The sequence below is a fragment of the Atractosteus spatula genome, chromosome 2 (assembly GCF_055471065.1).
Source record: "Atractosteus spatula isolate fAtrSpa1 chromosome 2, fAtrSpa1.hap1, whole genome shotgun sequence".
In the NCBI taxonomy this organism is placed as follows: domain Eukaryota; kingdom Metazoa; phylum Chordata; class Actinopteri; order Semionotiformes; family Lepisosteidae; genus Atractosteus; species Atractosteus spatula.
This window is the reverse complement of record NC_142707.1, coordinates 15,859,704-15,886,121: the sequence shown is the minus strand read 5'-3', so window position 1 is coordinate 15,886,121 and position 26,418 is coordinate 15,859,704. Positions and strand designations below refer to the sequence as shown.

The 26,418-nt window shown below is 37.2% G+C and overlaps 3 protein-coding genes across 3 annotated transcripts; all 3 read left to right on the top strand.

Moving 5' to 3' along the window:
- Positions 1-4,411: 4,411 nt before the first annotated feature.
- Positions 4,412-7,136, top strand: LOC148839365 (nodal homolog 2-A-like). The gene is made up of 3 exons (XM_088908722.1): positions 4,412-4,763; positions 5,639-6,477; positions 6,984-7,136. Exons 1-3 carry the CDS (start codon positions 4,412-4,414, stop codon positions 7,134-7,136), a joined length of 1,344 nt encoding a protein of 447 aa, XP_088764848.1.
- A 5,520-nt stretch (positions 7,137-12,656) lies between these two features.
- LOC148839364 (nodal homolog 2-A-like) lies at positions 12,657-15,211 on the top strand. The gene is made up of 3 exons (XM_088904806.1): positions 12,657-13,008; positions 13,799-14,637; positions 15,059-15,211. The coding sequence occupies exons 1-3, from the start codon at positions 12,657-12,659 to the stop codon at positions 15,209-15,211; spliced, it is 1,344 nt and encodes a 447-aa protein (XP_088760932.1).
- A 4,861-nt stretch (positions 15,212-20,072) lies between these two features.
- On the top strand, positions 20,073-23,454 carry LOC148839363 (nodal homolog 2-A-like). The gene is made up of 3 exons (XM_088904796.1): positions 20,073-20,406; positions 21,318-22,156; positions 22,590-23,454. Exons 1-3 carry the CDS (start codon positions 20,073-20,075, stop codon positions 22,740-22,742), a joined length of 1,326 nt encoding a protein of 441 aa, XP_088760922.1. The 3' UTR covers positions 22,743-23,454.
- Positions 23,455-26,418: the final 2,964 nt, after the last annotated feature.

The following is a 26,418-nucleotide window of genomic DNA, read 5'->3' as shown; positions in this document are numbered from 1 at the left end:
GGTAGTCAAAAAAAAAGGAAATCCTAATTTTTGAAAACATCCATTTTTTCTTTACTGCTATGCTGAAGTAGATAATGTTCCAGAAATGTAGACCCAGTCCTCCACAGGTTGAGTGTTCTGCTTGAAAGTAAAGTGTTTCTATACATAAACAATATTCATGGTAGGTTGAGGCGATGGCATTTTACCTGAGAATGTTCATCTTAATTGCACAAAACAAACCTGCTCCTCCTTAGAGAATTGTTGTCGCCTCCCATGTGGTCACAACCTAAACCACTGACCTTTACTTCTCGGGCTCTGCCCAACTTGTTTTATCCAATTAATCAAATTCTAATTGAATACAATTGTATCAACAAGAAACAATTTAGGTGATGTTGAATTTACCTTGACAATGAGCTTTGAATAGACATTTTTTGCACATTTTTTATTATTATGGATGAGGAGACATAAAAAAACATAAAATACATACACAATCTGCACAGACATGTAGATTTTATGCAAAATTATTTTGTTGAGCCAAACATTTTCTATCAATAAATTGTGAACTATGACACGTAGATTCCATGCCATCACAAGACTTTACTATAAGTGTTACATTGATCCTCAATTACTTAATTTGTCCAGGTACTACACATTAGCTTGTTAATTAAGTTTTATTTTGAGAAAAGACTTACAATATCCAATAAATAAGGTTGAGAAAGTTGACTAACCCTGTCTAACTATATCTCATCAGATCTCAGAGCCTCAGCAATGTACTATCAGATCTTTTAGGGATGTTGGCTAGTAATTGTAAAGAGTGTTGCACCAGAATGTCTTAACCAAGTATGATGACACTGTAGGAGGTGTCACCACTGACATCCATTGAGATGAAAAGTACAAAGTATTTTAAAGGAATTCTTTACATTTTAAATGGCTTGCTATTGATTTCTGAAAACTTTAAAACGGGTAGATTAATTCCCCTGTGAATCGTTTTTTTCTTTGTCATGTAAACATTGTTTACACGTCAGTTTCACCTCTGGTCAGATAATTTTGTTGGTGGTGGTGGTTTCAAATGATTCTGATGTAACTTTTTTTTAAGTTTTAGTTTTAGTTTTCAAACAAGCCATCGTACATGAATATTTCTGTTTTCGTCTTAATTTGGAGATGTCCTGTAACCAGTTCAATCTGTCTTTTCAGTATGTAAAGGCAAACACTGTAAATACTGTGATTGTGTCTGTTCTGGTAGCTGTAATAGTCTGAAAAAAATGGAGAAAAAAAACAGAACAAATCTGCCCTGTACTGTCTTCGTAATTTGTTTGTTTAAAATGTGTCGCGATTCTTTGCTGTGTAATGTTGTTCAAAGTTCTACGTATTGATGTTTAAAACATTTCTTTAAATGACTATGTTGCTGTTTCTAGTGTCCTCTTCGTTTCATGAATTAGCTTGTTTTAGGAATGTAATTATAACGTTACACCGCAAGAGGAAAACGAGGAAAGGCCTTTCGGTTCATCAGCTCGTTTGGTAGTAGCTAATTGAGGCAATCAAAAGGATCAATTGATTTATTAAATAGGTCGACCCTGTAGCTTACTTGCATGTGACGTTTATTGTTATTATTATGTTATTGTTAAAACCACTTAAGACGTCTAATCAATATATTTCTTTTGATTCTTTGATTTTCTGTCATGCAGCTTTCTTAAAGAGTGTTTTGCAAAAAATATAAAACACCTGAGAAATCTTAATCAACCCAGTGATCTTCAAAAGCTGCTTTCTGACATGTAAGAAATTCCAGTTTCTTTTCGTGAAAAAAGCAGGTATGATACATTATATGAAAACCGATTTTCAACGCAGGATATGTACCTCACAAAGGAATGTGTTTTTTTGGTTCCAAATCCTGAGGCGAATGCGTTTTTCGATTTTAACTTTGTTTTACCAAGTCTTGGCTATGTTGTGAAGTTATGATTTCAGAAATTCGATAAAAACACTCTCAATAAAAATAAAAAAGTAAAAAGCTCTGTAGCTGTATGGATTTAATTGTGTTAAGTTTTATTAGCATGTCTGAGCTACTCGGTACCTGAATCCTACAAGATTTAGCAAGTTAGAAAAAAATTTGAATGTTCTTTTCGGAAGATGATAACGAATGTTTAAGTGAAACGATTGATATAGCTGGTTCTTAGCGTACAGTGTACTTTTTGTAATAAATAGTCAATATTTACAAGCAAGTAAATTGCACATGATAGATTATTTGAAAACGACTGAATATTTTTTTTAATTTTCTACATTTCAGCAGGTTAGTAGCACATATCCAAATATCCAAAAATTAAAAATCTTTACGTTTAAATATATTTTGTGCTTCGTTATTTAATTTTTAATCATTAACCGGTAAATTATACAGTTGCGGAAAATTTCAACAATGGTACGAAGCTGATTTTGCAGATTTTTTAAAGCTATCATTATATATGGACATAACTGCCTTTAACACAATTTGATTATTTTTTTCTGGCCTTTATTTGAATAGAGAAACATTGGTGGCATTATGCAGTTTAAGCAAAAATCTTTTAAATCGCCCTATAAAGTAGCAAATCTAAATTAGCAAATTTAGAGAGATTGTAGTGATACTTTGAATTTGTAGATTAAAGCATTTGCTATTAGTGTAATTAAATAGTCCCGTCTGTAATCTTATCACATATTCTTATGGTAGCTGAGTGGTATAACTATCTCGTTGCGTTTACAAAGCATGATTTTAAAACGTTATAATCCTTGTAATTCTTTTGTGAATCCAATTTCTTCCGCCGAGTGCAACAAAACAGCTTATGATCTCAGATTGCATATGAACACATTTAAGTATTGATTTATCTTTTGTTGTAGCCTTACGGATAACGAAGGTGGACTATTCTGATTCGTCGCATGAACCCTTTAACCCTTTAGAATACATATAAAATATGTGGTCTCTAAACAATAAAAAGAGACTGTTGCAGAAGACCAAACGATCCGGAACAGATAGGATCAAAGGAATAGAACTGTAATATGATGGTTCACAAGAAAGGTACCTCGCAGACCATTTGAGAGTTTTTATAGGATGTTAAATTGTGGTGTTAGAAATATTAATACACTGGAAATATTTTACACATTTGAAGAAGCACTGAGAAGTCCTGAGCGACTTTGAAGCGCACAGAAAAATGTGTTATTGTTTGATTTTTTATGATCTTTTTCCACCTATTTCAAACTTTTGGACATCAAAGCACCGACACTATAAAGGTTGTTTATCGTGTGTCCAATGACGTTGTGAGTCAGTGAGTACTGTATATGGTGTGGACAAATTGTACAATTAAGAAGCGCTAGAGATCAATAGAAGGTGATCATCTCAATGCTCCTCAGCGGTAAACTGTGTATCTCTCCCTACAAAGATTAATATTGAACAGGCTTTTGCCATCACGTTTTGAGTAAATATATGATTTGTTGTAAGGTGTGTTTTAGTCAATTCAATTGTAAATTCAATTCACAATACTCGATTAATCCCCAAGAGTGACAATTTAAGCAGAGCAACATAGAATACATTCCTAGTAAAATGCATCAGGAATACATGGTATCAAAACATTTCTAAGAAAAAACAAAAAATAAACAAAAACAGTAAAAGGACTATAAAATGATAATGAAAGTAACAGATTGAAAGAAGTGAAAGTAAATGCCTATGGACGTATTTATCAAATTTTCCGATTTCGGAGCTCTCGAAAATATTCTTTTTTTCCACCTTTACAGGAAAATATAACATTTTCAAACTCCACTAAAACGTATTTAAAGGTTTCTCTTTATTTAGGGGAAAAATGTTAAAGGCTCAAATTGCTAAGTGATGCTAATAAACAATAGCAAGTTGCATGTTTTTCGTGTTGATTCCTGTGCAACCTAGTTTTATCAACTGAAAAACATTTTGAAAAACGGTATAGTGCGTGTAAGCACAGTGGATCTGAAAACGGTTGTTGATAATGAGTTCACGTGCACTTTTTCAAATTCTAAAATCTGAATTTCATTTTTATCTGATGAATAAATAATAAACTTGCACCCACGGACAGTTCTCAGCATAATCATAAGCTTTTTTTTAGCCTATAGCCATACTTTTATATATTTTTTATAAGTCTATCGCAGAGTTGCATTACTATTACAAATGATCAAGACATTCTTACTTATGAATAAGAAAAGAGGACTGCCTTGTAAGACTATAAACTTGTCAGGCTTGATCTTTTGATGCAAAAGGAATACCCGTCCAGGAACATCAAAGTACTGTTGATGGGGAGGTTCATCAAAGACCAACTGTCTGCTATAAATGGTCTTCTAGCCAAGCCTACCCACACGTTCACTTGAGCTGAGGACAAGCAAGGGACAAGAAGAAAGCTCCTCTCTTCCCAAAGCGACTCTACAAGCAGAAACACCAACCACGAATATGGAACATCACATTTTCCTGTTCTTCCTCGGCGGACTTGGTGTGTTTTGGACAGGAATCGTCACTACGGACCCTGTTCCGGTAACGGACACAATGGAAGACGGGGACCTGTATGGTGTTGAGGTACATCCCACCTTGGATGGCAATAGCTCTGTCTCCTATTCTACAGTTGCTCCCGCTTTGCGATACAGGGGGTCTCAACACAAGAGCAGGTATCCGAGGTACATGATGCACCTCTACCGCTCCGTCAAATCCGCTGGCGGGGTCGGAGCAGCAGCGGCAGCAGCGGGTCAAGCCGAGGACAACCCCGTTCTAAAGGAATCCAATTCGGTACTGAGCCTGGTGGCAAAAAGTAAGTCTTTTTATATTAAATTAATACTCTTGTTTAAATTGTGTCAAAAGAAGTTGTCTTTGGTTAAACACCAAGAATTTACGGCAACAAATGTCTATGGCTGATTGTCACTGACACGTTAGCCATATTCATATTTTCTTTTTCTGTTTATTCCTTCTATTGTTAATAAATGTCTGTGAGTGATTGTTAGTGTACTGATAGCCAGCGCCGGAAGTATTATTTTTTCTGTATAGTCTTGTTATTGTATATACATAAATTAGGTTTTAGGGTTACTTGTACTTAAGTTCAGCATCATCGTGTGTCTAAATAAACTTTGCTATGCAGCTGATGGGCTCGAGGAAGCAGGGTTTCAGACTTTACGCTTTATCAGTCAATAGAGAGGTTATCTATCCATCCTTATCAGATCTTCTCCTTTACAACCTACAGAGTGTTAGAGTGCTTATTAGACTTTAAAGTTTTTTGTGAGTGTGTGTATTGCCCCAGACGTCTCTTACAAATGTGACAACAGGAGTTCAATATACATTCTGCCTTGTTTTGACATACGGCACGTTTAGTCTGTTAGTAGTGCGCACAATGTTTACTCAAGCGCATCTGCTGGAAACGCTCAAGTGATACTGTACAGCATTTAGCGCAATCCTCCTTAGCTTGCTCGCCTCATTTACTTTTAGCAGAAGGTATATCTGGAGTCTTTAAATTTTAACGATGACTTAATAATCTTAATTAAAATTTACTGGGTATAACCAAGTTTCCATCCTGATTTGTCTTTCAAAAAGATACGTATTTAAGTATTTAAGTGAGAAGTAATCAAACTTCTAAGTTTCTTTTAAATTGTGCACTTGTTCTGATATTTGATTTCTCCTGTTTTTGTTTTACAGGCTGCCATCAGAATGGGGATAAATGGAGTGTCACTTTTGACATGTCTTCCATCTCTGCTGATGACAATGTCCAGCTGTCTGAGCTCCGCTTCAGATTGCCTTTTTTCTCTGCATCCAAAAGAGTGACGGTGGAGATCTTTCACTCCAGGGAGCAGGAGTGTGCCGAGGAGTCAGATAGCCAGCCGTGCCAGGACCGCTTGTTCCTGGGCAGCTTCAGTGCCTCTCCAGCTGACACTAACTCGTCCTGGAAAATCTTCAACATCACAGCCCTACTCAAGTACTGGCTCCACCAGGGGGAGAGTTTTGTGAACGGAGAGGAGGCAGCAGTCATAGGGGATCCCCTCCACGAAGTGCCAGAAGAGGAACACAAGGAGAGGCTGGAGCAGGGGCAGCAGCACAAGCACCATGCCAAAAGCACCGAGAGCAGCAGCGAGAGGAAAGTCTACCATAAGACTGAGGACCGAGTCATGATGGTGGTCTTCTCCAAACACAACCACTCCAGAGAGGAAACAGGTATGCCAACCCTTATCCACACTGTGGAGCACTCCAAATATATTACCCTGGACAAAGCTGGAGACCAGTCAGGCCGGCGACAGAAGAGGAACAGGAATGAGCAGGAGAGAGTGAAGTTGGCCAGTAATGTTGGGGGCACTGCTTCCACACCTGAGAGCCCCAAGAGTCCACTTTGCAGGAAGGTGGACATGTGGGTAGACTTTGACCAGATTGGCTGGAACCAGTGGATCGTGCACCCAAAACGGTACAATGCCTTCAGGTGCGAGGGAGAGTGTCCCTGTCCTGTGGACGAGACATTTAATCCTACCAACCATGCATACATGCAGGTACGTAATACTGTTATGAATGGAATTTTTCATCCAAGATATTATATATTTAATTTCCTTTAATCTAAAAAATCCATAACACTCTGAGTTATCCAAAGTATTCACTTGAAATTCTCTAAATCGATACCTTTTCCACAGATTTCAGTGTTATGAATGAATCTACTTTTATTCAACATAAATACAAGTGCAAATTTCTATAAAACATTGCAATAGGATTTTAAAAAAATGTATCACAGAACAAAATGATGTTATCCTTGTAGTTTATTATCCTTGTAGTTTATTATGAATTAAGATAATTCTGTACTTTTCTATACATTTATGCATTACTTATCACCTTCAGTGCTGTAATGATTTTAAATAACATTCTTTATTCTCCTTCACATAGTTTGCTACCAACACATGTGTTATGTACTGTACTGTGTCAAAGCTTCTACACTAAGGTGTGTGTTTAATACGATAGGGCAATTTCTATTTGTAGTAACAAGCATCTTCTTTTCTCCCTGCAGAGTCTGGTGAAACTGTACCATCCAGACAAAGTGCCAAGTATATCCTGCGTGCCCACAAGACTCGGCCCACTTTCCATGCTCTATTACGAGAATGGAAAGCTGGTACTGCGACATCATGAGGAAATGATGGTGGAGGAGTGTGGCTGTCACTGAGCAGAACCCCTTAACGACATCGCAGAGGGACTCAAATTCACTTCGGACTCACTTAGAAATCAGAAGCACAAGACTCAGGAGACTCATTTCCTATATTTATTCATGAAATGAGCCACAGAGGCTTGGTCTGAGTAAGCCAGAAGAAATAGAAACTAAAGCAGTCTGAAATGGACTGAGAAGTATTTTTATGAAATACTGCACTTTTTGCTTCAGGTTTATCCTTGCTAACTAGGTATGGGTTACTTTAAACAATTTCTGTGGAATAATGTTGTTTTTGAATCTGTTTTTTCGCAGAGAGTAAACTGACTTTTCATTAATATCCTGGAAAAGTGAATCGTAAAGGTGAAAAGCTCTTGTATTTGATTTTTTCTTGTGTAAACTTTAAGTGAACATTTATCAAATGTCAGAGATGCAATATATGTTTTTTTAAATATAGTTTCTAATAATTACATGTCATTATAAAGAAGAATTGTAAATACTTTGTATATTAGATATACATATATTTTATTGGTTATTATTTACAACTCGGACAAAGCTTTGCAAGTTTGAAGCTCTCAGTCAGTAAAGGTTGGTTTATATCCTGTGGATAATGGTTGAGTATTTGGATATGAAATCCAATAAATTATGTCACCATTTCAGAATTTATTTTGTCAGTTTATGTCTTTAAATTGGATTGTAGTAACTTGCAATGTGTTTTGCTTCACATTTTAGATTTATATTTTTGTAACAATGTTACACAAATGGATGCATGTACTGTATATTGCATTATTAAACTATTGTAACAATAAAATTCCTGAATTTGTCCTTTTTGGATAATTTGAACAAAAGCCTCCTGAAACTCTCAATACATCGTATCATACACACTCTGTGTTTCCATTTCTGTTGTTGATTGTTTAAATGACTCAGACAAGTAAGTTAAGCATGACGAAACCCACCTTTTCCATCTTAACTATTCCATAGGAACTTATTTCCACACAGGTGACCCTATAGTTAGTTCTGATAATTATTTTCATAAGCATATACACAATTGAACTCTAACTAGACTAGTTAATATAAATTACTTGGTTCAGTTTTATCACCCTTTCAATTTATGGACACTACATTAATAATTCACACATCCATAGGTATCACCCCTGTCTTTAGGAAACATATGACCAAGGTCATGTGTTAAACATCGCTTACTATCTTGCCTGGAATATCTGGTTCAAGAGAAGGCAGCCACTAATTTTAATTAGAGAGCCATGATATATGCAACCAAAGAAAATGAAAAAAACATTAATGCTGATTCACATTCAGTTTGCTAACTATGCATTTCTAATATGTAGTATTATTTTTATTTAAGGAACAGGTAAAGGCTTATTCCATGCTGAAAGGAAAAGAAAAGGGATACAATGTTTTGACTGTGGAGCCTTCTTCAGTTGTCACACCTGAAATAACCAGTCAGAATGATTGTAGGTCTGTGCATTAATACTGCTAGGACTGTGTATTTGATCAGGGAGGACATACCTTATACCCTGGCTGGGGAGGGCTGGAGTCTACCATGTTTTTTAAATGTATAACCCCCAAAGAGCAGAGACTTGGCAACATCAATAATCTAAACCAATGATAATAATATTAATAATAATAATAATAATAATTGCTTACACTTATATAGTGCTTTCTGGACACTCCACTCAAAGCCCTTTACAGGTAATGGGAACTCCCCTCTACCACTACCAATGTGCAGCATTCAACTGGACGATGCTACGGCAGCCATAGTGCACCAGAACACTCACCACACATCAGCTATCAGTGGGGAGGAGAGAAGAGTAATGAAGCCAATTCATAGATGGGGATTATTAGGAGGCCATGATTGGTAAGGGCCAATGGTAAATTTGGCTAGGACGCCGGTGTTACACCCCTACTCTTAGAGAAACACGATGGGATTCTTAATGACCACAGAGAGTCAGGACCTCAGTTTTAAGTCTCATCCGAAGGACGGCGCCTGTTTACAGTATAGTGACCCATCACTATACTGGGGCATTAGGACCCACATGGACCGCAGGGTGAGCACCCCCTGCTGGTGCAGGAATTTATAATATGAATTCCACTCAAGCTATCAATGAATGGGCCAGGTGGATGAAGTAACAGGCAACAAATGTGCCCTATAGGGACTTCCTAAGGTGATCATTTACATTGAATTGCGATTCTTTGATCTCTGCTATTGTTCATGTTCTCTGCGTTTTTGTTTCTGGAGTCCCCTTGATTTCATGATTTAGCTTTAGGAATGTAATTAAAAGGTTACACCGCAATAGGGCGAGAGAAGCTTTTTTTTTAAGAACTAAAGAATCACAAACGACACCGGATGACTTTCGGTTCATCGGTTCGTTTGGTAATAGTTAATTAATGCGATCAAAGGATCAATTGACATTTTATTAAAATTTCGGCTCTGTAGCTTAAATACTTATGTCACATTATAATGTTGTTAAAGCGTTTCTGTCATGTCAAATTCCGTGTAGACTTTAAAATCCTCATGTTTACCTATAAAGCTCTGCATGGCTTGGCACCTCAGTACCTGTCTGAACTATTATTGCCCTACTCCCCACCTCTCAACCTCAAATTCTGCCCTCCTTACTGTCCCCCAAGCCCGTCTACATTGTATGGGTGACAGGGCCTTCTCCTGTTATGCCCCCAAGCTCTGGAACTCTTTGCCCAAGGATATCAGAGAGTCACCTTCTCTAAACTCCTTCAAATCCAGACTCAAAACTCTCTCCTTCAGAAAAGCCTTTACTTAACTGGTTCCATTCTTCACCCCTCTGCTCTTCTTAGTACCACCATCCACGGTCTCCTCTATATATTGTAATTGTGTCTTATCTTGTGTATTCTTCTTATTTATTGTTGTATTCTTCTTATTTATTGTTATTGTCATCCTGTAAAGCGCTTTAAGAAGCCACCTTTAAAGGCGCTATATAAAATAAAGTTTATTATTATTATTATTATTATTATTATTATTATTATTATTAATGGCTGTATCCATCTGATGAATCTTGATCGCCCCCTTGATCTTCAACAGTTTCTGACATGTTAGAAATTCTAGCTTCTTACCGTGAAAAACAGGTTTGATAATTTAGATTAAAAATACAACGCGGGGCATGTACTATAGAAAGAGATTATAATGATGTTTTTTTGTTCCAAATCCAAATACTTTTTTAATGAAACTTTGTTTTAACAAGTGTCGGCTTTATTGAGAAGGTATTTTTTCAAACATTGACTAAAATAATCGCAACAAATTAAACCTGAAATTAAGAAGCTCTGGCGTTTTAAAGATTTAAACTTGATTCGTTTTATTCATTTATATAGAGAGTACTTGAATCATACAAGATGAACTGAGTTAAAAATGTTTGAAATGCGTTTTTCTCGGAAGATGATAACGACTGTTTTAATTCAGTGAAATGACTGGTTCGTGGAGTAACTTGATTTTTATTTAGCTTACTGTGTACATTTTCTAACAAATGGTCAACATTTACAAATAAGTAAGGTGCCCATGACAAAATCTCATAAAATGATAAATATTTTTAGACGACGGAATATTATTTATCTATATTACAGATAGGTTGGTAGCAGGGCGTTAAAAATACCCCCAAAATTAAAAAGCTCGGTGCTTAATGTTTAAAACGTTTCAAATGTTTAGTTTAATTGTATAATTAGTTTGTAATCACTTATGGATCAAATATGTAACACTGTTGACGGTAAAATTCAACAGTGGTAGGAATTTGACTTTGCAGATATTTTTTAATATTCATTATATATGCACATATCTGCCCTTAAACACGATTTGATTCTTTTATCTAGTCTATTTGAATAGAGAGAGGTTGGTGGTATTGTGAAGCTAAATCAAAAATCTTTAAAATCGCTCTGTTGATCCTGAGAGAAGTAGCCAATTAGCAAAAGTAGAGTGATTGTGCCGATACTTTGAATTCGACCTTTTAAAGCATTTGCTAAGAGTGTAATTAAATGATTTACATATTCACATATTCTTACGGTAGCTATGTGGTATCTCCGAGAGTTTACAAAGCATGGTTTTTCAACTGTGTAATCCGGTAGTTTTTGTTTTTGTTTTTGTTTGTGAACCCACTACTATCAGTAAGAGACAAAAATCACTGCTAAGCATTCAGATTGTATATATGAGCACATTTCTGTACTTACTAATCTTTCATTGTAGCCTAACAGATAATGAAGATGCAGTAAATCCTTGCATAAACCATTCATTTGAAATCTGTGGCACTGCCCTAGTCTGTAAACATTAGAAACACTGTTGCAGACACGCATCGAAAGAATACAACTATAAGGTGGTGTTCTAAGCGGCTACCTCGCAGCCCATTTGAGACATTTTACAGTATTTCAAAATCTTGGTGTAAGAGCTTTTGAGGTGCTAGAAATATTTTACGCGTTTGAAGAAGCACCCAAGTTCTGAGCGAGTTTAAGCGCACAGGAAGATTTGTTTGATCTTTGTGATCTTTTTCCAGCTGTTTGATACCTTCGGACATCAAAGCACCGACACTGTAGTGTGTTTATTGTGTGTACAATGACGTTGTGGGTCAGTAAGTATATGGTGTGGACAATGTGTACAATAAAGAAGCGTTAGGGATCAATAGAAGGTGATCACCTTAATGCTCCTTAGCGGTAAACTGCCTGTGTATCTCATCCTACAGTGATTAATACTGAACGAACTAAAGGCTCAGTTTGTTTTGTCATCAATTTTGAGAGAGAAAATCAACGTTTTTGGCAGGAACTTCACCCGAGAGAGATGTATTTTTTGTTGCAAGGGTTTTGTTTTTGTAAATCGCAAATGCAAAATAGATGCATTGATCAAATTTTCCCTTTAAGTAGCTCAATTTCACTTCTTAAAAAAAAGGTTCCGAACTCCACTGATATTCATTTAAAGAATAACCTTAAGTGATAACAAGTTTAATCTTATTCGTGCTTATTTCTGTGCTTCCAACCTTTATCAGCAATAATATACTTTTTGGAAAACAATATTAGTGCGTTTAATTACGAACACTTGGGTTTGAGTACCTGTGTTGATAACGAGTTTATTTTAATCTTTTTTCGAATTATAAAAACTGAATGTAAATTTTATTAGATCTCCAAATAATGAACGGATCCACGGCTAGCTCTCATCACAATCAAAAGCTTTCATTAGCATGTTTCTATACTTCTATCATTTATTTCATAAATGCGTTGTTCACCTGTCTTAATCATACAAACGATACCTGCTTTGTTGCTTATGAATAAGAAAAGAGGACTGTCTTCTAAGACAATGAACTTGACAGGTGTGGCCTTTAAATGGAAAGGAATAGCTGTCCAGGAACATCAAAGAACTGTTGATGGGGAGGTTCATCAAAGACCAACTGTCTGCTATAAATGGTCTTCTAGCCAAGATACCCACACTTTCACTTGAGCTGAAGACAAGCAAGGGACAAGAAGCAAGCTGCTCTCTTTCCCAGGCAAGTCTACAAGCACAACTACAAAACCCAGAATATGGAACATCACATTTTCATTTTCTTCCTCGGCGGACTTGGTGTGCTTTGGACAGGAATCGTCACTACCGACCCTGTTCCGGTAACGGACACAATGGAAGACGGGGACATGTATGGTGTTGAGGTACATCCCACCTTAGATGGCAATAGCTCTGTCTCCAATGCTACAGTTGCTCCTGCTTTGCGATACAGGGGGTCTCAACACAAGAGCAGGTATCCGAGGTACATGATGCACCTCTACCGCTCCGTCAAATCCGCTGGCGGGGTCGGAGCAGCAGCGGCAGCAGCGGGTCAAGCCGAGGACAACCCCGTTCTAAAGGAATCCAATTCGATACTGAGCCTGGTGGCAAAAAGTAAGTCGTTTTATTTTATTGTTAATAAACGTCTGTGGGTGATTGTTAGTGTACTGATAGCCAGTGCCGTAAGTATTCTTTTTCTGTATATTCTTGTTATTTTATATACATAAATTAGGTTTTAGGATTACTTGTAATGTGTTCGAGACGCCTATTTAAGTTCAGCATCATCGTGTGTCTCAATAAACTTTGCTATGCAGCTGATGGACTCCAGGAAGCAGGGTTTCAGACTTTACGCTTGATCAGTCAATAGAGAGGTTATCTATCCACCCTCATCAGATCTTCTCTTTTACAACCTACAGTGTGTTAGGGTGCTTATTAGACTTTAAAGTTTTTTGCGAATGTGTGTATTGGTTAGCCCAGACGTCTGTTACAAATGTGACTGCACAGGAGTTCAATATACATTCTGCCGTGTTTTGACATTTGGCACGTTTAGTCTGTTAGTGCGCACAATGTTTATTCACGCGCATCTGCTGGGAACGCTCAAGTGATACTGTACAGCATTTAGCTCAATCCTCCTCGCTTGCTCGCCTCATTTACCTTTAGTAGAACGGATGTCTGGCGTCTTTATTGTTTATGCAATAATCCTAATTTAAGTCTACTGAATAAAGACAGGTTTCCATACTGATTTGACTTTCAGAAAGATTCATTTACATGAGAAAGATTTTAATTTCATGAAAATAAAAACATTTCTGAAACATTAATCAGCAAACATTATAGTTTTTTTTAATGTTTCATTTAATGTATGGTCTTGTTCTGATATTTGATTTCTCCTGTTTTTGTTTTACAGGCTGCCATCAGAGTGGGGATAAATGGAGTGTCACTTTTGACATGTCTTCCATCTCTGCTGATGACAATGTCCAGCTGTCTGAGCTCCGCTTCAGATTGCCTTCTTTCTCTGCATCCAAAAGAGTGATGGTGGAGATCTTTCACTACAGGGAGCAGGAGTGTGCAGAGGAATCAGATAGCCAGCCGTGCCAGGACCGCTTGTTCCTGGGCAGCTTCAGTGCCTCTCCAGCTGACATTAACTCGTCCTGGAAAATCTTCAACATCACAGCCCTACTCAAGTACTGGCTCCACCAGGGGGAGAGTTTTGTGAACGGAGAGGAGGCAGCAGTCATAGGGGATCCCCTTCATGAAGTGCCAGAAGAGGAACACAAGGAGAGGCAGGAGCAGGGGCAGCAGCACAAGCACCATGTCAACAGCACCAAGAGCAGCAGGGAGAGGAAAGTCTACCATAAGACTGTGGACCGAGTCATGATGGTGGTCTTCTCCAAACACAACCACTCCAGGGAAGAAACAAGCATGCCAACCCTTATCCACACTGTGGAGCACTCCAAATATATCACCCTGGACAAAGCTGGAGACCAGTCAGGCCGGCGACAGAAGAGGAACAGGAATGAGCAGGAGAGAGTGAAGTTGGCCAGTAATGTTGGGGGCACCGCTCCCACACCTGAAAGCCCCCAGAGTCCACTTTGCAGGAAGGTGGACATGTGGGTAGACTTTGACCAGATTGGCTGGAACCAGTGGATTGTGCACCCGAAACGGTACAATGCCTTCAGGTGCGAGGGAGAGTGTCCCTGTCCTGTGGACGAAACATTTAATCCTACCAACCATGCATACATGCAGGTACGTAATACTGTTATGAATGGAATTTTTCATCCAAGATATTATATAATTAATTTCCTTTAATCTAAAAAATTCATAACACTCTGAGTTATCCAAAGTATTCACTTGAAATTCTCTTAATCAATATCTTCTCCACAGATTTCAGTAGGATTCTTAAAAAATATATATCAGGAAAAAATTATGTTATTCTTGTAGTTTCACATCACTAAGATACTTCTGTACATTCTACACATTTATGCATTACTTATCACCTTCAGTGCTGCAATGATTTTAAACAACGTTCTTTATTCACCTTCACATAGTTTGCTACTAACACGTGTTATGTACTGTACTGTGTCAAAGCTTCTACACTAAAGTGTGTGTTTAATACGATAGGGCAATTTCTATTTGTAGTAACAAGCATCTTCTTTTCTCCCTGCAGAGTCTGGTGAAACTGTACCATCCAGACAAAGTGCCAAGTATATCCTGCGTGCCCACAAGACTCAGCCCACTTTCCATGCTCTATTACGAGAATGGAAAGCTGGTACTGCGACATCATGAGGAAATGATGGTGGAGGAGTGTGGCTGTCACTGAGCAGAACCCCTTAACGACATCGCAGAGGGACTCAAATTCACTTCGGACTCACTTAGAAATCAGAAGCACAAGACTCAGGAGACTCATTTCCTATATTTATTCATGAAATGAGCCACAGAGGCTTGGTCTGAGTAAGCCAGAAGAAATAGAAACTAAAGCAGTCTGAAATGGACTGAGAAGTATTTTTATGAAATACTGCACTTTTTGCTTCAGGTTTATCCTTGCTAACTAGGTATGGGTTACTTTAAACAATTTCTGTGGAATAATGTTGTTTTTGAATCTGTTTTTTCGCAGAGAGTAAACTGACTTTTCATTAATATCCTGGAAAAGTGAATCGTAAAGGTGAAAAGTTCTTGTATTTGATTTTTTCTTGTGTAAACTTTAAGTGAACATTTATCAAATGTCAGAGATGCAATATATGTTTTTTTAAATATAGTTTCTAATAATTACATGTAATTATAAAGAAGAATTGTAAATACTTTGTATATTAGATATACATATATTTTATTGGTTATTATTTACAACTCAGACAAAGCTTTGCAAGTTTGAAGCTCTCAATCAGTAAAGGTTGGTTTATATCCTGTGGATAATGGTTGAGTATTTGGATATGAAATCCAATAAATTATGTCACCATTTCAGAATTTATTTTGTCAGTTTATGTCTTTAAATTGGATTGTAGTAACTTGCAATGTGTTTTGCTTCACATTTTAGATTTATATTTTTGTAACAATGTTACACAAATGGATGCATGTACTGTATATTGGATTATTAAACTATTATAACAATATAATTCCTGAATTTGTCATGAGGTATTAACCCTTTTTGGATAATTTGAACAAAAGCCTCCTGAAACTCTTAATACATCGTATCATACACACTCTGTGTTTCCATTTCTGTTGTTGATTGTTTAAATGACTCAGACAAGTAAGTTAAGTGTGACGAAACCCACCTTTTCCATCTTAACTATTCCATAGGAACTTATTTCCACACAGGTGACCCTATAGTTAGTTCTGATAATTATTTTCATAAGCATATACATAATTGAACTCTAATTAGACTAGTTAATATAAATTACTTGGTTCAGTTTTATCACCCTTTCAATTTATGGACACTACATTAATAATTCACACATCCATGGGTATCACCCCTGTCTTTAGGAAACATATGACCAAGGTCATGTGTTAAACATCGCTTACTATCTTGCCTGGAATATCTGGTTCAAGAGAAGGCAGCCACTAATTTTAATTAGAGAGCCATGATATATGCAACCAAAGAAAATGAAAAAAACATTAATGCTGATTCACGTTCCGTTTGCTAATTATGCATTTCTAATATGTAGTATTATTTTTATTTAAGGAACAGGTAAAGGGCTTATTCCATGCTGAAAGGAAAAGAAATTGGACACAATGTTTTGACTGTGGAGCCTTCTTCAGTTGTCACACCTGAAATAACCAGTCAGAACGATTGTAGGTCTGTGCATTAATACTGCTAGGACTGTGTATTTGATCAGGGAGGACATACCTTATACCCTGGCTGGGGAGGGCTGTAGTCTACCATGTTTTTTAAATGTATAACCCCCAAAGAGCAGAGACTTGGCAACATCAGTAACCTAAACCAATGATAATAAGAATAATAATAATTGCTTACACTTATATAGTGCTTTCTTGACACTGCACTCAAAGCCAATTACAGGTAATGGGGACTCCCCTCTACCACTACCAATGTGCAGCATTCACCAGAACAATCACTACACATCAGCTATCAGTGGGGAGGAGAGCAGAGTAATGAAGCCAATTCATAGATGGGGATTATTAGGAGGCCATGATTGGTAAGGGACAATGGTAAATTTGGCTAGGACGCCGGTATTACACCCCTACTCTTTACTCTACAGAGACTTGGCAACATCAATAATCTAAAACCAATGATAATATGAATTCCACTCTAGCTATCAATGAATGGGCCAGGGTGGATGAAGAAACAGACAACAAATGTGCCCTATAGGGACTCCCTAATGTGATCGTTTACAATGAATGCGATTCTTTGATCTGTGCTATTGTTCATGTTCTCTGCGTTGCTGTTTTTGGAGTCCCCTTGATTTCATGATTCAGCTTTAGTAATGTAGTTAAAAGGTTACACCGCAAGAGGGCGAGAGGAGCTTTTTTTTCTACGAACAAAAGGATCTCAAACGAGACCATAGGATTTTCGTTTCATCAGTTCGTTTGGTAATAGTTAATTAATGCAATCAAAAGGATCAATTGATATTTTAATAAAATATCGACTCTCTAGCTTAAATACTTATGTCACAGTATAATGCTGTTAAAGCGTTTCTTCCATGTACCATTCTTAATGGCTGTATTCATCTGATAAATCTTAATCGCCTCCTTGATCTTCAAAAGCTTCTTTCTGACGTGTAAGAAACTCCGTCTTCTTACCGTGAAAAACAGCTTCGATACTTTATATTCAAATGCAACGCTAATGTACTATAGAAGGAGGATATAGTGATACTCTTTTGTTCCAAATCCAGAGATTTTTTCATTGAAACATTGTTTTAACAAGAGTCGGCTTTATTGAGAAGGTATGTTTTCAAACATTGTATAGAATATTCGCAACAAATTAAACATGAAAGTAAGAAGCTCTGGCGCTTTATAGATTTAATCTTAATTAGTTTTATTCATTTATATAGACAGTGTTTGAATCAGACAAGATGAATTGAATTAAAAAAGTGGAAAATGCGTTTTTCTCAGAAGATGACAACGACTGTTTAAATTAAGTGAAATGACTGGTTCGTGGAGTAACTTGATTTTTATTTAGCTTGCTGTGTACTTTTTGTAAAAAATAGTCAACATTTACAAGTAAGGTGTACATAACAAAATCTCACAAAATTATAAATATTTGTAAAAGATGGAATATTATTTAATTATCTACATTTCAGATAGGTTTGTAGCACTAAGTTAAAAATACCTCAAAATTAAAAAGCTCGGGGCTTAATGTTTAAAACGTTTAGTTTAATTGTGTTCGTTTGGAATCTTTAAATGATCAAATACATAATGACGGAAAAAAATGAATAGAGGTAAGAATTGGATTTTGTAGACATTTTTAAATGTTCATTATGTATGCACGTCTGACCTGAAACACGATTTGACTCTTTTATCTACTCTTTATTTGAATAGAGAGAGGTTGGTGGCATTATGCAGCTAAAACAAACATCTTTTAAATCCCTCCGTTGATCCCGAGAGAAGTAGCTAATTAGCAAAATTAGAGTGATAATTTGAATTTGCCATTTAAAGCGTTTGCTAAGAGTGTAATTAATTTCGTCTGTAATTTTATCACATATTCTTACGGTAGCTGTGTAGTATCTCCGATAGTTCGCAAAGCATGATGTTTAAACTGTGTAATTCGGTAGTTTTTGTTTGTGAACCCACTATTATCACTAAGAGAAAAAAATCACTGCTAAGCATTCAGATAGTATATATGAACACATTTCTGTAGTTATTAAACTTTTATTGTAGCCTAACAGATAATGAAGATGCAGTATTCTGCGTCCTCGCATGAACCTTTAAACGCTTTTGAATTCATATGAAATCTGTGGGACTGGCTTAGTCTGTAAAAGTTAAAAACACTGTTGCAGAAACAAATAAAAAAAATAGAACTGTAAGGTGGTGTTCTAGGCGGCTACCTCGCAGCCCATTTGAGACATTTTAAGGTATTTCAAAATCGTGGTGTTAGAGAGCTTTTGAGGTTCTAGAAGTATTTTATGCGTTTGAAGAAGCATCCAAGTTCTGAGCGAGTTTAAGCGCACAGGAAGATTTATTGTTTGATCTTTGTGATCTTTTTCCAGCTGTTTGATACCTTTGGACATCAAAGCACCGACACTGTAAAGTGTGTTTATTGTGTGTACAATGACGTTGTGGGTCAGTAAGTATATGGTGTGGACAATGTGTACAATAAAGAAGCGTTAAGGATCAATAGAAGGTGATCACCTTAATGCTCCTCAGCGGTAAACTGCCTGTGTATCTCATCCTACAGTGATTAATACTGAACGAACTAAAGGCTCAGTTTGTTTTGTCATCAGTTTTGAGAGGGAAAATCAACGTTTTTGGCAGGAACTTCACCCGAGAGAGATGTATTTCTTGTTGCAAGGGTTTTGTTTTTGTAAATCGCAAATGCAAAATAGATGCATTGATCAAATTGTCCCTTTAGGGAGCTCATTTTCACTTCTTAAAAAAAAGAAAAAAAGGTTCCGAACTCCACTGATATTCATTCAAAGAATAACCTTAAGTGATAAGTTTAATCTTTTTCGTGCTTATTCCTGTGCTTCCAACCTTTATCAGCAATAATATACTTTTTGGAAAACAATATTAGTGCGTTTAATTACGAACACTTGGGTTTGAGTACCTGTGTTGATAACGAGTTTATTTTAATCTTTTTTCGAATTATAAAAACTGAATGTAAATTTTATTAGATCTCCAAATAATGAACGGATCCACGGCTAGCTCTCATCACAATCAAAAGCTTTCATTAGCATGTTTCTATACTTCTATCATTTATTTCATAAATGCGTTGTTCACCTGTCTTAATCATACAAACGATACCTGCTTTGTTGCTTATGAATAAGAAAAGAGGACTGTCTTCTAAGACAATGAACTTGACAGGTGTGGCCTTTAAATGGAAAGGAATAGCCGTCCAGGAACATCAAAGAACTGTTGATGGGGAGGTTCATCAAAGACCAACTGTCTGCTATAAATGGTCTTCTAGCCAAGCCTACCCACACTTTCACTTGAGCTGAAGACAAGCAAGGGACAAGAAGCAAGCTGCTCTCTTTCCCAGGCAAGTCTACAAGCACAACTACAAAACCCAGAATATGGAACATCACATTTTCATTTTCTTCCTCGGCGGACTTGGTGTGTTTTGGACAGGAGTCGTCACTACGGACCCTGTTCCGGTAACGGACACAATGGAAGACGGGGACATGTATGGTGTTGAGGTACATCCCACCTTAGATGGCAATAGCTCTGTCTCCAATGCTACGGTTGCTCCCGCTTTGCGATACAGGGGGTCTCAACACAAGAGCAGGTATCCGAGGTACATGATGCACCTCTACCGCTACCGCGGAGCAGCAGCGGCAGCAGCGGGTCAAGCCGAGGACAACCCCGTTCTAAAGGAATCCAATTCGATACTGAGCCTGGTAGCAAAAAGTAAGTCGTTTTATAATAGATTAATACTCTTGTTTAAATTGTGCCAAAGTGGTTGTCTTTGGGTTAACACCAAGAATTTACGACAACAAACGTCTATAGCTGATTGACAGTGCCGCGATAGCCATATTCATGTTTTCTGTTTTATTGTTAATAAACGTCTGTGGGTGATTGTTAGTGTACTGATAGCCAATGCCGTAAGTATTCTTTTTCTGTATTCTTGTTATTTTATATACATAAATTAGGTTTTAGGATTACTTGTAATGTGTTCGAGATGCCTGTTTAAGTTCAGCATCATCGTGTGTCTCAATAAACTTTGCTATGCAGCTGATGGACTCCAGGAAGCAGGGTTTCAGACTTTACGCTTGATCAGTCAATAGAGAGGTTATCTATCCATCCTCATCAGATCTTCACTTTTACAACCTACACTGTGTTAGGGTGCTTATTAGACTTTAAAGTTTTTTGCGAATGTGTGTATTGGTTAGCCCAGACGTCTGTTACAAATGTGACTGCACAGGAGTTCAATATACATTCTGCCGTGTTTTGACATTTGGCACGTTTAGTCTGTTAGTGCGCACAATGTTTTTTCAAGCGCATCTGCTGGGAACGCTCAAGTGATACTGCAGCATTTAGCTTAATCCTCCTCGCTTGCTCGCCTCATTTACCTTTAGTAGAACGGGTGTCTGGCGTCTTTATTGTTTATGCAATAATCCTAATTTAAGTCTACTGAATAAAGACAGGTTTCCATACTGATTTGACTTTCAGAAAGATTCAATTACATGAGAAAGATTTTAATTTCTTGAAAATAAAAACATTTCTGAAACATTAATCAGCAAACATTATAGTTTTTTTAATCTTTCATTTAATGTATGGTCTTGTCCTGATATTTGATTTCTCCTGTTTTTGTTTTACAGGCTGCCATCAGAGTGGGGATAAATGGAGTGTCACTTTTGACATGTCTTCCATCTCTGCTGATGACGATGTCCAGCTGTCTGAGCTCCGCTTCAGACTGCCTTCTTTCTCTGCATCCAAAAGAGTGACAGTGGAGATCTTTCACTCCAGGGAGCAGGAGTGTGCTGAGGAATCAGATAGCCAGCCGTGCCAGGACCGCTTGTTCCTGGGCAGCTTCAGTGCCTCTCCAGCTGACACTAAGTCATCCTGGAAAATCTTCAACGTCACAGCCCTGCTCAAGTACTGGCTCCACCAGGGGGAGAGTTTTGTGAACGGAGAGGAAGCAGCAGTCATAGGGGATCCCCTCCATGAAGTGCCAGAAGAGGAACACAAGCAGAGGCTGGAGCAGGGGCAGCAGCACAAGCACCATGCCAAAAGCACCGAGAGCAGCAGCGAGAGGAAAGTCTACCATAAGACTGTGGACCGAGTCATGATGGTGGTCTTCTCCAAACACAACCACTCCAGGGAAGAAACAGGTATGCCAACCCTTATCCACACTGTGGAGCACTCCAAATATATCACCCTGGACAAAGCTGGGGACCAGTCAGGCCGGCGACAGAAGAGGAACAGGAATGAGCAGGAGAGAGTGAAGTTGGCCGGTAATGTTGGGGGCACCGCTCCCACACCTGAGAGCCCCCAGAGTCCACTGTGTAGGAAGGTGGACATGTGGGTAGACTTTGACCAGATTGGCTGGAACCAGTGGATCGTGCACCCGAAACGGTACAATGCCTTCAGGTGCGAGGGAGAGTGTCCCTGTCCTGTGGACGAGACATTTAATCCTACCAACCATGCATACATGCAGGTACGTAATACTGTTATGAATGGAACTTTTCATCTAAGATATTTCATATTTAATTTCCTTTAATCTAAAAAAATCCATAACACTCCGAGTTATCCAAAGTATTCACTTGAAATTCTCTAAATCAATATCTTGTCCATAGATTTCAGTGTTATTAAACATTGCAATAGGATTCTTAAAAAATATCAATCAGAAAAAAATGATGTTATCCTTGTAGTTTCACATCATTAAGATACTTCTGCACATTCAACACATTTATGCACTACTTATCACCTTCAGTGCTGCAATGATTTTAAACAACATTCTTTATTCACCTTCACAAAGTTTGCTACCAACACGTGTCACACCATGTCAATGCTTCTACACTAAGGTGTGTGTTTAATACGATAGGGCAATTTCTATTTGTAGTAACAAGTATCTTCTTTTCTCCCTGCAGAGTCTGGTGAAACTGTACCATCCAGACAAAGTGCCAAGTATATCCTGTGTGCCCACAAGACTCGGCCCACTTTCCATGCTCTATTACGAGAATGGAGAGCTGGTACTGCGACATCATGAGGAAATGATGGTGGAGGAGTGTGGCTGTCACTGAGCAGAACCCCTTAACAGCATCGCAGTGGGACTCAAATTCACTTCGGACTTAGAAATTAGAAGTCCGCACTTAGAAATCAGAAGCACAAGAACCAAAAGACTTGTTTCCTATCTTTATTCATGAAATGAGATGTGGGGGCTCGATGCGAGTAACCCAAAAGGAGTGGAAACTCAGGTGGTCTGGTTTCAAATGTATTTTTATAAAATACTGAATTTTTGCTTCAGGTTTGACCTTGTTAACTAGGTATATGTTACGTTTTGCAATATGTGGAATAGTATTGCTTTTGAATATACATATATATTTTTTGCCAGAGAGTAGGCTGACTTTTCAGTCATCTCCTGGCCAAGGTAAATCATAAAAGCTCTTGTATATATCTTTTGTATATTGTTATCAAATGTCGGGGATGTGATATTTACCGTTTCAAAAATGTAGTTATAATAATTACATGTAATTAGAAATAGAATAATGTATATATCAGATATATTATTGATTAGATTGCAATTCAGACAGAACTTTGTATTTTGAAGCTTTCAGTTCACCATTGTTGTAATAAAGCTACACAGATTCATTTTGGGGGGTCATTAAAGTAATTTGTAAAATATGAATTGATGTATTTAAAATCATATGGATTGGTAATTATAATAACTGTTTAAAAGGACACTATGTTCTTCCTAATTTGAAAATAAATAAAATATGTTTTTTCAAAAATTGATCAAGTCTCTCAAAGTCAAGTCTCTCCTGCAGTTATCTTTGGGGTTAAGATTTCCTCTGCTTTCTTACTCTAAAATATAAAGAACTACACATTTTGTGTAAAAATTATTTAAAACTGTGAGTATTGTGAGTAACCTTACACAGCCCAACAAGCTCTGCCAATCAAGAAAAAGAAAAGTGCAGGGTACTGGTCTTGGCTTGCTGTGTGTTATATAAGTAAAATGTTTTATTTTGAAATAAAACAAAGTTAAGTACAATATTTAATGGACCTTTAGTTCAATCTAAGTGATAACATTTTTTGAGTACAGATGCAATGAAATCTGTTGTTATGATGTAAACTCCCGTGAAATGGATATAGCTTAGAATTATCCTTTGGGAAAAACTGTAGTTCTTTCCCCAGTGTTTCTGTTCCACCATGTCAGTTTCCTTGCGTGAGGTCATGTCCTTTCAGATTCTAAGGTGGGGAGAATGTTTACTTTGGAACAGTAAGGAAGGGGGGGGGGGGGTTCTGGTGTCAGGAAGCAAATTCCTCAATGGGCCCGACACTTTGCAGTTTCACAAGAACGTGCTATTTGAGGTTCATGACAAGATGCTGAGAAACTACTGTGTGCACGAAGAAGCAGGCGGTGAAAGGGCTGTTAAGACAGAATTCAAATGTTCCTCCACAGATATCACTTCCCTGTACACTCTCTAGGGATTATCACATGAGATACTGTACATTTAAAATAAATATAATGAAACTATTTGACTTTGGCAGGGGAATGCTGTTCTAAATGTATTGTAAGGCCATGAAGTCCTCCATTTTAATGTATTAAAACATGGATGAGTCATTAACTGGCATCTGAATGTCTCATGAATAGAAGTTTAATATTTAATGATCCTTTCTGGTGATTTAATTTTGAAATAAATTATATGTCATATCTATAATGACATTTTAGATGTAAATTCAGAAACGTGCAGCTTAAAAGTCTCCTAGCCAGCCAAATTTAATTAAATGGTTGAACTAAAAGACCCATTTTAATTTCACAAGACTGAATTTTTTTGGTCCCTGGAAGTATAAATGCTATTGCCAGTAATTTGAATTACCCAGCACTGAATAACTTAAGGGCTGCATTTCTCAAACAGGAAGTTCTCAGAAAGACTTAAATTAAATTACAATTTCTGTAGTTATATCTTATGTACCAAGAAATGGCTCTATTCAGGGCACTGAGGTGTGAATGGTATTCCAGCACCCTGTGTGCAACATTCTGCCTAATTTTTCTCTTAATAAATATTGTCTGTATTATGAATAGAGGTTATCATTACTGGCTTGCATCTCTAGGGACCTGAGGCTCAATTACTAGGGTGCTATCTGTGTGGTATTGGTGTGTTTTGCCCATGTTTATTGGAGGTTTCTCTGGGTGTTCCATTTTCCACCAACAGCAAAAAAGTACATACTAGTAGGTTAATTGCCTTCTGGGACAACTGACCCTGACGTGCCCTGAGAAGAACTAGCATCTTGTCCGGGGTGTATCCTGCCTTGTGCCCATTGCTTGCCAGGATAGACTCCAAAGTTCCCATGACCCTGTAATGGATAAAGTGATCATAAAGTGGAGGGATGAATGTATTATACTCTACTCAAGAGTTTACTGTCGAAATATATTTTTGCAGGCTTTTTTCAAACAGGTTTACAAACGTTTGTCTGAAAATGTGGTTCGATATGTATATCCTTTAAGAGACTTCTTCTTAAATTTCCTTCAGTTCTTCTTCATTACATTTTTGTGGACCTGACATGATCGACATAGTATTTTGTTTAATGTCTTGTCTGCCATAGACCATCTTACTTCAATCATTCTTAATGCTAACGTAGTTTTTAGGACCTTAATTTTGGGAATTATTTTTCAAAATTCACCATGACTCCTACTGCTTTGTGTTTTGTCATGGTTTAGCGTACTCTGCAAAATATAATCAAAATAATCAATAGGTAATTTTCCTGAAAGGAATGTCTGCATTCTGCTTCCTCCGGCATCAACCTAACATTAGATAGCTCTCTACAGAGACAACAGTAACAGTAACAGTAACTTCATATTATACCAGTAAATATGTTTTGTATGATTTTGTCACCAAGAAATGAATTTTGCAGGTGCTGCAGATTGGTGCCCTAAACTGTTATCCAAAGTTAACCTTTATGTTAACGAAAGGTGTGTGAACATTAGGATCTGTGGGAATACTTGGTCTCAGTGTATTCTGATCATTATACCACTAATCAGTTTTTTTTGGGGCGTTTGTATGTATTTGTTTTGCGTTGGGTGTAGTTCTCCTTTCTAATTTGAAAGTGCGAAAGAGGGCCATTCTACACTAATCTGCTTTCAAAGAACAGGTGTCCTAGGTGGAGAAAGACTGAAAGAACTGTTGGGATAGTGTTGCGAGATGATTAAAGAGGGGGGTTGCTTACAATCAAAATGAATAAATTACTAATTGCACTGTCAAATTGGTGTATTTGGCATTACTCCACAAATTCTGTAACACTGAAACAAAACTAAGACAGCCCCACTGATTTCGTCTATTGTATAAAAGTCAATAGAAAATAAAATATTGTAGCTTTTGGTTGCTATAAAGCAGCCTGAGAAGTGAGGGAAGATGAATGGAGAAAGATATTGTACCTTTTGATTACTTTAAGCACAGACAGCATCTAGAAATTATGCCCATGCTTCCACTAATAACGCCAAACACTTTATGATAGATATTTCTAATGCTGATATCTTTTATATCAGAAAACAGTACAAAATAGGAATTGTTTTTCTCCAACGTGCTTTCCCCACTGCTCTTTAAAGTACCTTTAGCCTTTTCTTGCTGTTTATTGTCAGTCATTTATACTTGTTGCTATAAATATTAATTTCCAATTTTATCCTTCACAATTACCCAAAGTAGATTAAGCAGATTCTGTTGCTTAATGTTATGAATGTTAACCAGCTGCATTCATTCT